The sequence below is a fragment of the Myotis davidii genome, unplaced genomic scaffold (genome assembly GCF_000327345.1).
Source record: "Myotis davidii unplaced genomic scaffold, ASM32734v1 scaffold132, whole genome shotgun sequence".
Lineage (NCBI taxonomy): Eukaryota > Metazoa > Chordata > Mammalia > Chiroptera > Vespertilionidae > Myotis > Myotis davidii.
In genome coordinates this window covers 2,471,730-2,489,629 of record NW_006285258.1, presented here as the reverse complement: position 1 = coordinate 2,489,629, position 17,900 = coordinate 2,471,730, and the positions used below count along the sequence as shown (strand labels likewise).

General features: G+C 40.0%; 1 protein-coding gene and 1 pseudogene across 3 annotated transcripts in view; one reads left to right on the top strand and one right to left on the bottom strand.

Moving 5' to 3' along the window:
- Positions 1-202: 202 nt before the first annotated feature.
- TRPM7 (transient receptor potential cation channel subfamily M member 7) overlaps positions 203-17,900 on the bottom strand; it is a 124,129-nt gene continuing 106,431 nt past the window's right edge. For 2 of the 3 annotated variants that reach the window (XM_006756005.2, XM_015558931.1), the window contains 9 exons: positions 16,315-16,340; positions 13,320-13,370; positions 13,173-13,238; positions 12,368-12,651; positions 12,170-12,252; positions 11,556-11,761; positions 9,946-9,997; positions 9,735-9,841; positions 203-1,098 (listed from right to left, as the gene is read on the bottom strand). In XM_006756005.2, coding sequence (XP_006756068.1) covers positions 968-1,098; positions 9,735-9,841; positions 9,946-9,997; positions 11,556-11,761; positions 12,170-12,252; positions 12,368-12,651; positions 13,173-13,238; positions 13,320-13,370; positions 16,315-16,340 — 1,006 coding nt within the window. In that variant the 3' untranslated portion in view covers positions 203-967. The remainder of the gene's footprint in view (positions 1,099-9,734; positions 9,842-9,945; positions 9,998-11,555; positions 11,762-12,169; positions 12,253-12,367; positions 12,652-13,172; positions 13,239-13,319; positions 13,371-16,314; positions 16,341-17,900) is intronic. The other variant, XR_001512578.1, reaches the window with a different exon arrangement.
- On the top strand, positions 16,923-17,859 carry LOC102755611 (annotated as a pseudogene).

Sequence of the window (17,900 nt, the reverse complement as noted above, 5' to 3'; positions counted from 1 at the left end):
TACACAATTTTAAATATATGTAAGAGTTCATGTTTACATTCTGATTTGATATACTGGTCAACATAATCTTTGGAGAAATATGTAACTTCCAGGTTGCCACTAGAACTATAAATAGGAAAAAAGTACTCTAACTTTTCTCACAAGGTAACTTCTCTTGAACAATGAGTTAAGTTTCTCCTTTGATATATTTAGGTTATACAAGTCTACGTGGCTTTCTTCTACTTACAATAACTTCATAAAACAATGCTTAAAAACCCCACTTACAATTCTGCACAATTTTGGCTCTATTTTACAAAAAATTGGCTCTATCTTTAATTATGGAACCTAACCCTGATTCATAAAGTCTCTCTTAGAAAATGCTTGGGTTTTCTTTTCTTTTTATTTTTTAACTCGGGCTTCTTATACATCCTTGTGGATCTAGAATTATAACAAGGCATCACCTTTCCCACGGCCAAAAAGCATCCAGCTGCGAACTAGTGCTCCATCACTGAACACCCTAAAACACACTGAGGAAGGTGTCTGAGTGCCATTTAGCCCAAAGGTTGGGGGACTGCTTCATTGCACTGGCTGAATGGCAGTAAAGCAGCAGCAAGTGACATTTGCACTGACACCTAGCTTTGGTTAAGGTATTGCACCATGTGAGAGAGAGATCACCCTCACCAGAACAAAGTCAGATAAAGTCCTCTGCTAAAAAGAGACTTTTAAGAAGTTACAAATACTAATTTTCTTTTACCTTTAAATTTTAACAGCTGCTAGCTAGCTGTATCCTAAAGGGAGTTCCTGACTGACTAGTTTAATTGCTGAAAAAACAGAAAACAAAAACAAAAAAAGATTTGACCTTTCAACTGTTCCAGAACTAGTATATTCAATTTGCACACACTTTTCTGTATTACCAAACTACTTCATCCTGAATGAAAAGTGACACAGTAACATTGTTGTGAGGTGTAGGCAAAAACCAATGATTCAGTTATAACATCAGGCGAATAGAATGAGTTGATTCTGATTCTTTGGTGGAATTTCCAGGCTGAAGAGTCGAATCTGAAGGCTCATCCTGAGGAAATATAATTTTATCAGGTGTATAGTCATTCCTCTTCAGGTCTATATTCGCCACCCCAACAAAAAAAAGGAGAAAAAAGTCAGTATTTCTTTGAAATGGAAAATTAAGAACATTTCTACATCAACTTTCATCTAAATATGCTAGATGTATTTTCTACCAGGTTGTTATAAATTCAAAAGTTACAAAACATATAAACATAAAAATGAAATCATTCATTCATCAAATAATTACTATGCTGTGACCATGAGTCAATAACTCGTCTGAGTATGGAAACATAACAATGAACAAAGCAGAGCAGGTCCCTGTTCCCATGGAGTTTATTTTCTAGTGGGAAAAAAAAAAAAAGACAGAATTGTAAGGAGTAACAAGTGCTTAAAGAAAACAGTGTGATGAGGGGCAGATTAGAGATGGCATCAGGCGATTCCTTAGGGTGGGACAGAAAAGCCACAGGAGGCAACATCTGAGTAAAGGCCTAAATACTGAGAAGTGACTATCAAAGCTTCAGGAGGAGTGTTCTAGGCAGAAGGAGGCTAACTGCAGACGGCAAGGAAAGGAACTTGGAGTGTTCAAAGAATGGCAAGAAAACAGCATGGCTTGCATGTAGTGAACGAGGGGAAAACCAGTGCAAAATGAGGTTAAGCAGCAGTTAATGGACAAGGGTTATAAAACGACTAGAGGCCTGGTGCACAAAATTCTTGCAAGGCGCTCGGCCCTTGCAGCCACAGCGGCTTGCCTTGGCCCTCGAAGCCCCAGCTTTGTCCAGAAGGTCATTCGGCTGACTGGTCTAATTAGCATATTACACTTTTATTATTATAGATAGTCTGTGGACCAAATGTGGCTGGCTATTTTTGGCAAATAGTTTTATTTACCAAATAATGAAGCCAGGATAATTTGTTTGGAGAGTCTATGGCTATTTCTGCACTACAATGGTAGAGCTAGGTAGCTGTGACCTAAACCATATGGCTCACAAAGCATAAAATATTTGCTACCTTGCCTTTTACAGAAAAGTTTCCTGGCCCCAGGAATGCAAGCTATGGTAGGAAGTGCAGATTACAACAAAGATCCACTGGAAGGTATTAAGCAGTGTTAAGGGAGAACCATAATCAGATTTGTTTTAAGTGACTATTCTGTCCCATGAAGTCTTGTTAGAGGCAATTGGCAAGAATCCAGGAAACAAATGGTGGCAACTGAAGATGAAGAGAAGTCAATAATTTCAATGGAGAGTTCAGAATTATAGCAGACAGAGTATGTCAGATTGGCTAAGAAAGGTGAGAGAAAAAAGAAACTGGCTAGTTTTTAGGTTCTGAGCAACTGGGTAACCATTAATTAAATGGAGAAGCAGAGTTTTGTGAGCAGGGTGGGAAATAAAAGTTGAAAGTTCTAGAATGAATGTTACTTATAAAGATGCTTTAGGGTATCCAAGTAGAAATGTAGGAAACAATATAGAAATAGGAGCTCAAGAGAGAAGTTAAGGCTTTAGTTAAATGTGGTCTATCAGTATGTAGACTACATTTATAGCTATGGGATGGAATGAAATCACTTAGGGAGTTATAGACATACTAGAGGCCCAGTGCAAAACTCTTGTGCTTTGGGGTGGGGGGTCGGGGGGTCCATCAGCTCACAGTCTGGGAGCCCTTGAGGGATGACTGATGGCTTAGGCCTGCACCCTGTGGGGAGTGGGCCTAAGCCACAGTTGGACATCCTTAGCGCTGCCTCAGAGGCAGGCCATTGCGCTTGCCAGTTGTCAGCCCAGTTTGTGGCTGAGCAGTGCTCCCGCTGTGGGAGCGCACTGACCACCAGGGGACAGCTTCTGTGTTGAGTGTCTGCCCCCTGGTGGTCAGTGCATGTCATAGTGACCCGTCGTTCTGCCGGCCGTTCTGCTGTTCCACTGCTCAGTCTATGGCTATTTCTGCACTACAATGGTAGAGCTAGGTAGCTGTGACCTAAACCATATGGCTCAGTCGATTTGCATATTACCCTTTTATTACATAGGATAATACAATAGGTGCAGAAGTGGAAAACGGAATGTAGTAATAATCAAATTTATAATTTAAACTAATCACAGTCATGCATATATCTTTATACTTTTATCTTCATACTGGAGGCCCGGTGCACAAAATTCATGCATGGCAGTTGGGGGTGGTCCCCTCAGCCCAGGCTGCACCTTCTCCAATCCAGGACCCCTCGGGGGATGTCCAACTGCCTTTAGGATCGGGCCTAAACCGCAGTCAAACATCCCTCGCACAATCCAGGACCACTGGTTCCTAACTGCTCACCTGCCTGCCTGCCTGATTGCCCCTAACTGCCCCCCTGCTGGCCATATCACCCCCAACTGCCTCCCCAGCCGGCCTAGTTGCCCCCAGCTATCCCCGCCCCACCAGCCTGGTCGCCCCTAACTGTCCCTCTGCCAGCCTGGTCACCCCCACTTGCTCCCCCACCAGCCTGGTTGCCCCCAATTCCCCCTCCCCTGCGACTGGAGGCCCGGTGCACAAAATTCATGCATGGCAGTTGGGGGTGGTCCCCTCAGCCCAGGCTGCACCTTCTCCAATCCAGGACCCCTCGGGGGATGTCCAACTGCCTTTAGGATCGGGCCTAAACCGCAGTCAAACATCCCTCTCACAATCCAGGACCACTGGTTCCTAACTGCTCACCTGCCTGCCTGCCTGATTGCCCCTAACTGCCCCCCTGCTGGCCATATCACCCCCAACTGCCTCCCCAGCCGGCCTAGTTGCCCCCAGCTATCCCCGCCCCACCAGCCTGGTCGCCCCTAACTGTCCCGCTGCCAGCCTGGTCACCCCCACTTGCTCCCCCACCAGCCTGGTTGACCCCAATTCCCCCTCCCCTGCGGGCCTGGTCGCCCCCTGCAGCCTGCTACTCAGTTGTTTGGTTGTCCCTCACTAATGCCCCTGCCACCCTGGTCGCCCCACGCAGCCTGCTGTTCAGTCGTTTGGTTGTCCCTCACTAACCCCCTGCCAGCCTAGTCGCCCCATGCAGCCTGTTCGGTTGTCCGTTTGGTTGTGATCGTCGCTTAGGCTTTTATTATTTATAGACAAAATAGAACTGACCTTTAGAATATGAGCTGTTCCTTTTAATTTGAGTAACAGCTTATATTTAATTATCCAAGTATATATTTGCTAGTGCATGAATACTTTTTGATAAATTTTGCAATCAAACCTATGCCAGTATGGACTTAGGGAATGCAAACATATGTGTAGCTGTACTGTACACAAAATACAATTATAATTCAAGCCCTGATAATGCTGTTAACTAATCATGTAACCAGGGGCAAACCAGAGTCTCAAGTTCTGGGGGACAGTATCAAAAGTTCTAATATTCTTATTATGGGAGCCTGAAAAAAAATGAACAGACTGATGAACAACAAATATTTGCAGAACTAACAGCTAAAAACTCCCCCAATTTAATAAGGATCATAAATATGCAAATTCAAGAAGCTAAATAAACCTAAAGCAGAATAAGCTCATAGGAAGCTAAAACTAGATGAATCAGAATCAAACTGCTGAAAACCAGACAAAAAAATAATCTTGAAAGGAGCTATAAGAACAATTCAAATGTCTGTGAAGTTTTCATCAAATGTAATAGAGGCCAGAAGGCAGTAGAATATTTTTTAAGTGCTTAAAAAGAAAACAATGTCAACCTAAAATTCTAGATCCAGTGAAAATATCCTACAGGAATGAAGGCAAAAATACACACATTCTTAGATAAAGAAAATGAAAGTGATCAGTAAAAAATTAAATATAAAGATAAAATATAGAATACTAAAACAGAGAGGCAGCCCCTCCCCCAAAAAACACAAACCAGAAAAAAAAAAATCCACACAAAACAGGTCTAAAACTAATCACATCAACAATTACATTAAATATAAAGGTTCTAAAATATCAATGAAAAGATGGAAATTATCAGATTTCAAAAGACAAATTAAACATAGGACCCAACTATATGCTATTTACAAGAAACTCACTTTAAATATAATCAATATGGAAGGCGGAAAAAGACATATGATGAAACCACTAATCAAGATAGCTAAGAGCCCTGGCCAGTATGTTCAGTGGTTAGAGCGTTGGCCCATGCACTGACAGGTTGAGCATTCGATTCCCAGTCAGGGGCACATGCCTCAGTTGCAAGTTCAATCCCAGGCTCCAGTTGGGGGTGTGTGTGGGAGGCAACCAATAGATGCATCTCTCTCACGCCTCTCTCTCTACTTCTCTACTTCTCTCCTTCCCTCCATCCTCCTCCCTTCAACTCTCTCTAAAAAATGAATAGGGAAGATATCCTCAGGTAAGGATTAACAAAGAAAAAAAAAGAATATTATGTTAATATCAGACAGAGTAAGCTTAAGAACAAAAAAATTACCATGACATTACATAATGATAAAAACAACCAATTCACTAAGAAGACTAAGAACTGTAAATGTGTATGCACCTAAGAACAAAGCTTCAAAACATATGAAGGAAAAACTAATAGAAGTGAATGGCAAAACAGATTAATCCAAATTTATACTTAGAAATGAGGTCTCTAAGTAATCAGAACTGGTCAGAAAATCAACAAGAATATAAAAACCTAACACTATCAAAAACCTTTCCTTAATAAACATTAAAAATTTTTAAAATTTATTGATATGTGTGTGAGAGAAAGAAAGATTTGTTGTTCCACTTATTATGCATTCATTGGTTGATTCTTATGTGTCGTGATCAGATATCTCTGGCATATGGGGATGATGCTCTAAACAACTAAGCTACCTGACCAGGGCTCCTTCATTAGCATGTATAGATACACTACTCAACAACAGAATATTCTCTTCAAGTGGATATGCAATGTTCACCAGACAGGCTATATATGGTAAAGGTTTTTTTTTAAAATTAAAATCATTTACAGTATGTTCTCTCACCATAATGAAATTAAACAAGAAATCAACAACAGAAAGATAACCAGAAATTTACAAATATTTGAGAACTAAAAAAAAAATAAAAAAATAAAAAATACCACTTTTAAGTAATCCATAGGTCAAAGAAGAAGTCTCAGGAGAAATAAAAAAACATTTTAAAGAAAATAAAACATACCGAAATTTATGGGATGTAGCTAACACAATGCTTAGAGGGATATCTGTAGTACTAATTGCTTTGTTAGAAAGGAAGGTCTCACCCAGCTGCTCAGTGGTTGAGCATCAACCTACAAACCAAGAGGTCGCTGGTTCGATTTCCAGACAGGGCACATGCCTGGGTTTCAGGCTCAATCCGCAGTTGGGGGTGTGAAGGAGACAGCTGATCAATGATTCTCTCTCATCATTGATGTTTCCATCTCTCTCTCCCTCTTCCTTCTTCTCTGAAATCAATAAAAATATATTTAAAAAAAAAGAAAAAGAGATCTCAAACCAATAATCCAAGCCAATGCCAATCTAAATCAATAATAAACTTTAACAAACTAGAGAAAAACAAAGTAAACACAGAGAAAACAGAACGATGGAAATAATAAAGAGAATAAATCAATGAAAGAAAACAGAAAATAGAGTAAAACAATGAAAACAAAAGCTGGTGCTTTGAAATATCAATAAAATTGAAACACCTTAGGCCAACTGACCAAGAAACCAAAAGCATTACCATAATGACAGGTAATTCACCACAGACATCCTATATAATAAAAGCCTAATATGCTAAGTGTCTGGTCCATTCAACCAATCAAAGCGTAATATGCTAATGATATGCTAAGGCCGCTCAATCGCTAGCTAGGACATGCACTGACCATCAGGGGGCAGACAGTCGACTGGTCCACCAGTTGCTATGATGTGCACTGACCATCAGGGGGAAGAAGCTCCGACCGGTAGGTTAGCTTGCTGCTGGGGTCTGGCTGATTGGGATGAGCGAGATGAACCAGACACCCTGAAGCCCTCCTGTGGTCCTTCCCAGGCCCCGATTGTGCACTGATGGGGTCCTTCCACCTAGCCTGAGCCCTTTCACAATCCAGGACCCCTTGGAGGATGTTGGAGAGCCAGTTTCAGCCCCATCCTGCAGGCCAGGCCGAGGGACCCCACTGGTGCACAAATTTGTGCACCGGGCCTCTAGTTAAAAAAATAAGATAATATAAACAACTCTATGGCCATAAATCTGCCAGCTTAAATTAAATGAACCAATTCCTTGAAAGATACAAACTACTAAAATTCACTCAAAATGAAACTGATCGCCCCAACAGTCATACATTTATTAAAAAAAAAAATTAGTTGAAAACCATCTGACAAAGAAAACTTCAGACTTAGATTTCACTAGACAATTCTACCAAACATTTAAAGTAAGAATGATACAATTCTATACAATCTGTCCCCCAAAAGAGAAGAGGTGTGACATTTCCTACTTATTTTTAAGGTTAGTATTATCTTGATTCCAAAACAAGGCAAAGAAAGTATAAGAAAAAAATAAAAGGCCATAGCTCAGTATTATTTATGAATACAGAAATAAAAATTTACAAGAAAACCTTAGCAAACTGAATCCAGAAATACATAAAAAAGATAATTTATCATGATAAAGTGGAGTGTGCCCTGATAATGCAAGACTGGTTCAACATTTCAAAAATCAATCCATGTAATACTAACCAATTAAAGAAGAAAAACCAATGGTCACATAAATAGATGCAGAAAAAACATCTGACAAAATTCAATATCCATTCAGAATAAGCATTTTCAAGAAACAAGTACAGTAGGTCCTTGGGTTATGGCGGAGATCCGTTCCTACGGCGCGATGTAGTAACGCAATTTTCACCATAAGACGGAACCCACCTACATAAGCACCTACGTCATTCACATGGAGCACATACACAGCAGTAATGAAGTGAAACAGTAAAAAAAATTTGTAAGAAAGATAACAATTCCTGACCTTTACTGTGGTAAATAAACAATAAAAAACATAAAGCACAGATATACATATGTCAAAATGACGGGACTTTATTTTTTTTAAATAAATAAATGGGAGATGGCGATGTAACCACAAAACGATGTATGTTGAGTCCGATGTAACCCAAGGACTGTCTGTAGTAGTACAATAGGTCCTCAACCCAATAAAGCCCATCTACAAAATCCTTACAGGTAACATCATCTTAATGGTAAAAGACTGAATGCTTTCCCCTTAGATTATGAAGAAAAGCAAGGTGTCTACTCACATTATTCCTATTTAAATAAAGTAAAAGGTATACTGGTTGAAAAGGAGGTAATAAAACTGTATCTACTGCCCAGCTGGTATGACTCGGCAATTGAGTATCAACCCATGAACCAGAGTTCACTGGCTCGATTCCGGGCCAGGGCACATGCCCTAGTTGGGGGCTCAATCCCCAGTAGGGGGCGTGCCAAAGGCAGCCAATCCATCCTTGTTTCTATCTCTCCATCCCTCTCCCTTCCCCTCTCTCTTAAAAAATAGATAGATAGATAGATAGATAGATAGATAGATAGATAGATAGATAGATAGATAGATAGATAGATAGATAGATAGATAGATAGATAGATAGATAGATAGATAGATAGATCGATAGATAGATAGATAGATAGATAAAATAAAAACATATATTTTTTAAAAATACAACCCCCTTCTTCCCCCAAAAAACCTACTCAGTGTCTACACAGGAAATTCTAAAAAGTTTACAAACAAACAAAAACCTCCTAAAAATTTAGAACTAAGTGAGTTTAGCAAGGTTACAGGATTGCAGGATATAAGGTCAGTATACAAAAAATAAAAAAGCCTCTACAATATAGGTATTTTCTGCCCTAGCTGGTTTGGCTCAGTGGATAGAGTGTCGACCTGTGTACTAAAAAGTCCCAGGTTTGATTCTGGTCAAGGGCACATGCCCAGGTTGTGTGCTCGATCCCCAATAGGGGATGTGCAGGAGGCAGCTGATCAATGATTCCTCTCATCATTAATGTTTCTGTTTCTCTCTCCCTCTCCCTTCCTCTCTGAAATCAACAAAAAAGATATTATAATATAGGTATTTTCTTGAACCATGCAGTTTTGCTCCTAAGTCCAAGCTCTCAACAACTACATTATTACTTATAATGAGAGGGACTTTTAAAAATGCTGCATAAGGGTGAATCCCAGGAATCCGTAATTTTTAAAAAATTCCACAAGAAGTTCTGATGCACACCAAAAGGTTAGAACCACTCGTTTATACTATAACTTACAATTCAATAATAGCTTGTAATTCTTCAAATACAAAGATTAGCTCCTATTCCTGCTACATGAAATACCCTTTCCCCAACTCTTTGACAGGCTAATTTGAAAGTCTATTCCTTCTCCAGTTTTAGACAAAACTGTCAGTTCCCTTGGTAGCATTCCCTGACCTCCCGGTTTATATTAGGTAATCTGCTTACCTGTTCCATTTTTTTCCTGCCTGTAACTCTGTTAATCTTGTCAGTTTTCAAGATCTGACTAAACTCCAATGAGGGCAGGGACCATGCTTGTCTAGTTCCCTATTGTATTATCAACATCTAGCACAATTCCTGGCATCTAGCACACACATAGTAAGTATATATATTAAATGAATAAACTTTGTGTTTTTATAAAGAAAGAAAGCATCGATTAATGTATAGCCAACAACATATATTTGTGCCTCTGGCCGTATAAAGTACTGCAATAACAAATTTTACTAACAATTTATACATTACACTGATTAAGAAAATGTTTACCTGGAAGTTTAAGCTTTCTACAGCAAGAATTACAGTGATGTTTGGCTCTAAAGTTTTTTATTGCATCTTCTCCTAGATTTGCTGGGCCAAAAACCATATCACCAGATCTATGGCATTGGTAGTTTAAATAAAAAAAGATTAGTTTATACAAGTAGAAATGTAGAACTTGAAAATATGAAATTGTCTTAATAAACTTATTAAAATTTATTACCTCTTTTCTTCCGCTTTTATCACAGACGGGTCAGTCAAATTTTCACCCACGCCTTTATATATATATGTAAAAAAGTTAATTTATATAAGTGTTGACATTTGCATAATAAAAATAGTCATGAGAGATTTTATAGCAGCATCATTTACATAATGTTAAATTATTCAAAAGAGTGTTTTTCTCTCTTGATATTTCATAGCTTGTCTTATGACTTCAACATTGCACCCAGAACACAACTCCTGCAATTGTGACTCAGAGTTAAGTGTCAGAGTCGGTAGGTGTGCTCCTGATGACACCAGCTTCTGATGCAACAGGGCCAAGGTTGCAAACAAATATCTGCTTATACAAAAGGTCTAAACGATCTGCCACTGTTGCTCTTCATTTAGCAAAGAAAAACTAGGATCATAGAGGCATAATCTGTAGGCCATTTAAAAAAACTGTAAACCTACTTTTGCCCCACCCTATATGACTATATCTTCCTAAAAAAGATTCAGATAACATAAAGAATAGGATTGTGATGCAGCTGGGGTGGCTCAGTGGTTGAGCACTGGTCAACAGGAGATAACAGTTGGATTCTCAGTCAGGGCACATGCCTGGGTTGGGGGTGGGATCCCCAGTAGGGGGCATGTAGGAGGCAATTGATCGATGATTCTCTCTCATCATTGATGTTTCTATCTCTCTTTTCTATCTCTTTCTCCCTTTCCCTTCCTCTCTGAAATCAATATATATAAAACATAGCTATAATGTAACACTATCATCCAGGCAGAGCTGGGAACTTGTTCAGTTTTACTTTTCTTTGACCCTGCCATGAGCTGCACTTGACATTACATTGAGCAAACCTGCCCTCTCCAAGCCACGTTTTGTTTGTTTGTTTTTTAACATGCTGATCCACTGATCAAGTGCTGGAATATATTCCCTGCCATCTGAATCTGGGCTGGATCTAAGAGTTTCTGCTTTCTCTCTGGAAGAAACCAGCTACCATGAAAGAAGCCTAGCTACCTGAAACTTTGATGCTATGATAAAGCAAAATGAGCTATCACTTGCTGGAGAACTGACATATTCAGCTTTCACTGAACAGAGACCTCAGACATTTGACTCCAGTCAGGCTGGGCAAGCTAGTATCCAGTCATTCAAACCCTCCAAGGGAACAGCAGAGATAAGCAATCCCCACTATGCCCCATCCAAATTCCCCAACCAAAGAACTACAAGCAAATAAAATGATTATTTTAAGCCACTAAAATTTAGGTAGTTTAGTTCACAGTAAGAGGTAAAACATAACATCAGGAACAATAGAGATACCTGTTAGTGTTTTAAAGAAACAGTCTTCATACTTTTAAAAGAATAAGGCTACACATGTAAGAGCAGAATAGGGTATTTTTGCTTATCAAAATATCTGTATTACCTAAATAACAATTAAGATAGGCATATACCACGATTCAGGGCTCTGATGGCTATATGCTATGGCTGTTATTGCCTTGCTTTTAAAACAGATTCTACTGACCTAAGATTTTATCTACCTATAAATTAGCAGATTTCCGTACATTATTCGTAACACATGAATAGTTGAGAACCCACTGCACAATTTAACTTCAGTAATATTTCAATCGATTTACCTTGTAAATCAAGTACCAGCAATTCCCCTCTTGTATATTCGTAAGTCCAGTGGCTAAAGGCTAACATGATCTCTTCCAGTGTATTAGTTGGAATAATCTCATCACCGTTATTATTATTGTATTTTCTAAATTCTCCAGTCATACATTCTTCCACAGCAAACCACTGTCCCGCTGAATGGCAATACAGCAGGAAAACTTCAAGGAACCTTATGAAAAATAGTTACAGATATTATTAGCAGTTTTGTTAAAAAAGTTCTAATTGATCTTTAAAATAAACAAATAAGCCGAAACCGGTTTGGCTCAGTGGATAGAGCATCGGCCTGCGGACTGAAGGGTCCCAGGTTCGATTCCGGTCAAGGGCATGTACCTGGGTTGCGGGCACATCTCCAGTGGGAGATGTGCAAGAGGCAGCTGATCGATGTTTCTCTCTCATCGATGTTTCTAACTCTCTATCTCTCTCCCTTCCTCTCTGTAAAAAATCAATCAATAAAATATATTTTAAATAAATAAATAAATAAATAAACAATAATTACATATTCAACATCAATATTAAGGTGAAAAGAGAATGCTATCCACATAACATTTATATATCCCAGAAAAATTTAAAGACTTACCTCGGAGAATATGGTATGGATTTGGGCTTCATTTGGTTGAAGGCAAATGTGAGCTTTTGTGCTGCTCTCTGTTGCTGAATTTCCTACAGAACAGAAAAAAACAAACCCTTGTTCAACATTACCACTAAGATTTTATTTGGTTTATACTTCAGAAGTGAAAACATAATGCTCCACCGTTATGCATTCAACAGCACTTACTCTGAGACAGAGATGTAGAACTGTATCCTCTTTGTAAATACTTGACCATGTGTTAATCACCTCAGGAAGAAAAGATTTGATAATATAAAGATGCCCTGATTTGAGGATGTCATGTTCTGACCAGGTACATTGTACTTTGACAGCTCTCCGTAAACCTCCTCCCATCTCTTCTTTACTTAAAAACTCTATTTTGGCACAGAGGCCTAACTGTGACCAAGAAGACATGCTGTTATTCAATATGCTGGGCGAACTCTCTTCCAAGCGATACACTGTGACGGGCTCACCTGCAACATGAATGAATACATTTTGAGGTCAAATTATGACACTTTAAAAATGATAATGTAGAATAAAAACTGAAAGGTATCTGGTTAAGATAAAGTAAGGAATAAAAGAATGAGCTAAGTTGTAGTTTTATAAAGGGCAACAAACTTTTAGAAAGTGACCAGACTAGTATACACTTCTAAATTAAACTGTTAGACAAGAGGTTAGAAGTCTCTGTTCCACAAACTCCGTGATGTCAATTTATCTATGCTTTCATTACTAGACAATGAATTAAGAATTTATCTGAATTAGAGTACACCACTGCTTCTGGATATATAAAAAACAGAAATTCAATACTTTTGATACTTTCTTTTTCTATAAACATACCTGACTTTTGTAGTAGTCACGCTAATTAAATTTATATGAAATCAACACTTCTTAATGTGATTCGTCTATTAACACCCATGTTCTATGTTGTCACTAAAAATCATATATTAATAGAGGACTGATTTTCCCCCTTTATTTCTTTACTTTTTGGATTTACCTCTTGGAGGCACAGGTGTAAATGGAATGCTCTGGGATAATCTCATCAAGTTATTTCTTTCCACAGCTGTATAAAAATGAGAGAGAAAAAAAATGAAATCTCTAAAAGCTAAAAATATTATTAGATGTTGTTTTTAATGTTACTGACCTGAGTAATAGTAATTTGTATCCATAACTGCCTTAAATGGAGAAGCAAGACCTACAATATCAAACAAATGAGACCCTTTTAAAGGTACTAATGCAGCATAAATTTTTGCTCAGATATTCTCATACAATCATCCTAAGTTTCCTTTATGTAAACTCTCTCTTCACAAAAACTTAAAAAGAACGAAACATGTCCACCATGTGCCATATTACCCCATTGCACTATGTCAAGGTTAGTGGTAAGTGTGCACTCAGACACCGGGAAGAGAAAAAGCACATGCTTCACACCCTGCTGTCCTAAGAGCATGCCTCTATACCCCATGCTCAAAAAGAGAAATATCTTTTAGTTTTGGACCTTTGGGGGCTGGGGCCTGTGGCCATGTAACTATTTTAGTGTGATGACCATGAAAAGATGAATTTCTGTATTGTGAAACATATGAAAAAAGCTCCTCCATCTCTAAATTTAGTTGAGGACTTTTCTTTTTAATTGTAGTGAGAAAGATGGAAAATAAGTGGAATATGCTGTGTGTTAAGCTTCTAGAATATAAATGAAAAAATATCCTATTGTCTTGCAGAAGGAGGTTAGTCAAAAGTTTTAATGCTGTGTGATAAGCATATAGTATCTATACTAGGGGCCCAGTGCACAAATTCATGTACCTTGAAAGGAACTGTGGGCCGCGAGGCTGCAGTGGGCACAGGGGAGGGTCTCGGCCCGTCCTCCACGCCCTCACCCGGCCCCTCCCACTGCGGCCTCCCGGTCCGGTCTGCCAGCAGCCCCCTTGCAGCTGTTGATGGCGCAGAGCGACTGTGGCCGGCACCAGCAGCAGGTGCAAGCAGGACCAGTGCCAGCAGCAGGTGCCAGCAATGGCTGCTTCCCTGATCGCCCCTTGAGGGCAGGAGGGGTGGAGAAGCCCTCAGGGGCAATCAGGGCCAACGATGCAGAGCAATCGGGACCAGCGCCAGGCACTGGCAGTGGGTGCAAGCAGTGGTTCCGGCGCCAGCTGCAAGCGGGGCCAGCACTGGCAGCAGGTGCAAGCACCAGGCGGGACTGTGGCGCGTGGGACCAAAGAATTTTCAGTAACCACCAGAGGCTCACCCCAATGATAGCGACTGGTACCCCGCCTTGGTCTGGCACCCCTGCTCACCTGCTCCACCATCCCATTGCTGCCAACACCTGCCATGCTCTGCGCTGTGCCACCTGCTACGGACACCCACCATGTTCCATGTGCACCTCCTGGTGGTCAGTGCACGTCATAGCGACCAGTTGTTCAGTTGTTCCGCTGTTTGGTCTATTTGCATATTAACTTTCTATTATATAGGATATGTAAAAGCCCAGCGACTGGAACAACCAGGACAACCAGTGGCTATGACGTGTACTGCAGCAGCCAAGCACCGAAGCAGCCAACTGGCCTGATCTGGGCCCCAAGGCTCCTAACACCCTGATCAGAGGCAGGGCCAGCTGGCCAACCATCTACGCCCCCTCCCCCCCTCCGCCTGGCCCAATGGGCCCCCATCAGGGTGGGTCAGTCTGACTCCATCCATGCACGAATTAGTGCATCGGGCCTCTAGTATATACATAACTACACACACACAAAATAGGACTATAGAGGAGGGGGTACCAAACACCTCCTAGTTTAAGAATTTCAGGGCTGATATAGTAATGCTCTATAGGGTTTTTTCAACATACACCTACCCAGAGCTCACTCCAAATTATTCTAATTCTGTAGGTATGTATCATCATACAAATGATTCCCTACATATAGTATTGGAATATGTAACCAAGATTGCAAATTAATGAGCAAGATGACAGGCATAGCTATGGGAGGTAAAGCTACAAAAGCAAGGAAAAAATTGTTAAGAGCCAAATATACTGTAGTAAGAAAGGACACTGGGCTTTGTACAATGACAGTGAGGAAAATGTAAAGCAGAAGAGTGACAAGATCAGATCTTTTAGAAGAATCATTTTGGTGACAGAATAGGAGATAGACTAGAAGGGAGGACAAACTGGCACAACCACTTTGGAAACCTATTTGACAGTAACTGCTAAATGTGAACATACTCATACCCTACTACCAGCAATTCTATACCAGGTATATTTCTCAAACAATATAAACAAGAATGCTCCTAACAACACTATTCATAATACCCACATACTGGAAGCTACTGAAATGCCCATCAAATAATAGTATGAATAAGTAAATTCAGTATTTTCACACAAGGAAATTGTGTAGAGTAGTGAGAATGCATAAATACCACTACATACAGCAATACTGATGAATTTCATAAAACATATGTTAGAAGGAAGCTAGACACAAGAGTACATATTGTATGATTCAATTTATATACTACACACACACACACACACACTCTCACACTCATACAAACCCATCTATTGTGTTATTTGGGGACAGAGGTTCTAACAAGAGGACACAAAAAGCTGGAATGTTGGCAATATTCTGTTTCGGGATCTGGGGGCTGATTACATGGATATGTTCTTAGTGAGAATTCACTGACATGGAGGCTTATCTGCACTCTTCTGTATCCATATTATACACTTCAATAAAAGGTTTACTGGTAAAAGTGATGAAGTTCTAAACTGAAAGGAGGATGTATTGTGGAAGATAAATTCTAGACATATTTAGGAGGTAACTACAACAGGACTTTGTGAGTGCGAGAGATCAAGAATAACTCCCACTCAGGTTTTAACTACCTAACTGAAACAGCATCGTTCACTAACACGGAATAAAAGGAAAAGAGCAGGCTAGGCTGAGCTGCAGGGAAGCAGGGGGTGGGTAGCAGTAGAGAGGTCATCACTCACACGGTGACTTCAAGTGCTTGTGAAAATCTATATTGAAGAAAAAGTAGCTGCGGGAAGAACTTCGTATTGCATTGGCTTTTTAAAACACAAAATCTAAAATTTTAGGATAATGTAGTTCCTGCTATAATAAATCATATATGATCCTCACTTTTTTCATAATAAATCTATCACATGAACTCACCATTTAATGTTCCTTCTTCAGATGGTCTAAAGAAATACCAAAAAATATATTGTAAGTTATGTCATAACTTTAGTTTTAGCTACCCATAATTTTTTACTTCATGAAATTATGATTTAATACGTTACTAAGGAATTCTGAGGCTGAGATTCACTTTTTAAAATTTTAATGTTTATTGATTTTTAAAATATATGTTTTTATTGATTTTTAGAGAAAGAGGAAGGAAGAGGGATAGAGAGATAGAAACATTGATGAGAGAGAAACATCATCTATCAGGCTGCCTCCTGCATGCTCCCTACTGAGGATCAAGCCCAAAACCTGGGCATGTGCTCCAACTAGGAATCGAACCTAAGACCTCTTAGTTCTTGGGTTGATGCTCAACCACTGAGCCACACTGGCTGGGCCAGATTCACTTTTGTTTAAATATTTGCCCTTTCCCTTAAGCCAATGCTAAATGCATACATGAATATGTAGATATCCATATGTATATACTTTATCAACACCTGGACCTCCATTTTATGCCTTTATAAATGTTATTAGTGGGGGGCCTGGAGGGGGAGAACTGGGTTGCAGAGGGCAGAACGGTGTCTCCTTCACTTCGCCCTCCACCGCGGCCTAAGCTGCGAGTGGAGCGGCGGGACGGCCCCCCCAGGAGATCACTAGACCACCTCTAGGCCACCTCTTCCCGCGGCTTCGCCATGGCGACCTACGGACAGAGCTACGGGCGGCCAATGTGTATTCCTCCATCATATGCTGACCTTGGGAAAGCTTCCAGAGATATTTTCAACAAAGGATTTGGTTTTGGGTTGGTGAAACTGGACGTGAAAACAAAGTCATGCAGTGGCGTGGAATTCTCAACATCTGGTTCATCTAATACAGACACTGGTAAAGTTACTGGGACCTTGGAGACCCAATATAAATGGTGTGAGTATGGTCTGACTTTCACAGAGAAATGGAACACTGATAACCCTCTGGGAACAGAAATCGCAATTGAAGACCAGATTTGTCAAGGTTTGAAACTGACATTTGATGCCACCTTTTCACCAAACACAGGAAAGTAAAGTGGTAAAATCAAGTCTTCTTACAAGAGGGGATGTATAAACCTTGGAGGTGATGTTGACTTTGATTTTGCTGGACCTGCAATCCATGGCTCAGCTGTCTTTGGTTACGAGGGCTGGCTTGCTGGGTACCAGATGACCTTTGACAGTGCCAAATCAAAGCTGACACGGAACAACTTTGCAGTGGGCTATAGGACTGGGGACTTCCAGCTACACACTAATGTCAATGATGGGACAGAATTTGGAGGCTCAATTATCTATCAGAAAGTATGTGAAGATCTTGACACTTCAGTAAACCTTGCGTGGACTTCAGGTACCAACTGCACTCGCTTTGGTATTGCAGCTAAATATCAGTTGGATCCCACTGCTTCCATTTCTGCAAAAGTCAACAACTCTAGTTTAATTGGAGTGGGCTACACTCAGACTCTGCGGCCTGGTAAGTATTCTTGATAAAGTAGGGTTTTTCTGATAGTGTTATAAAAGTTAGTTTTCATTTCTTATTTTACAAACCTTTCAGTCACACAAAATTGA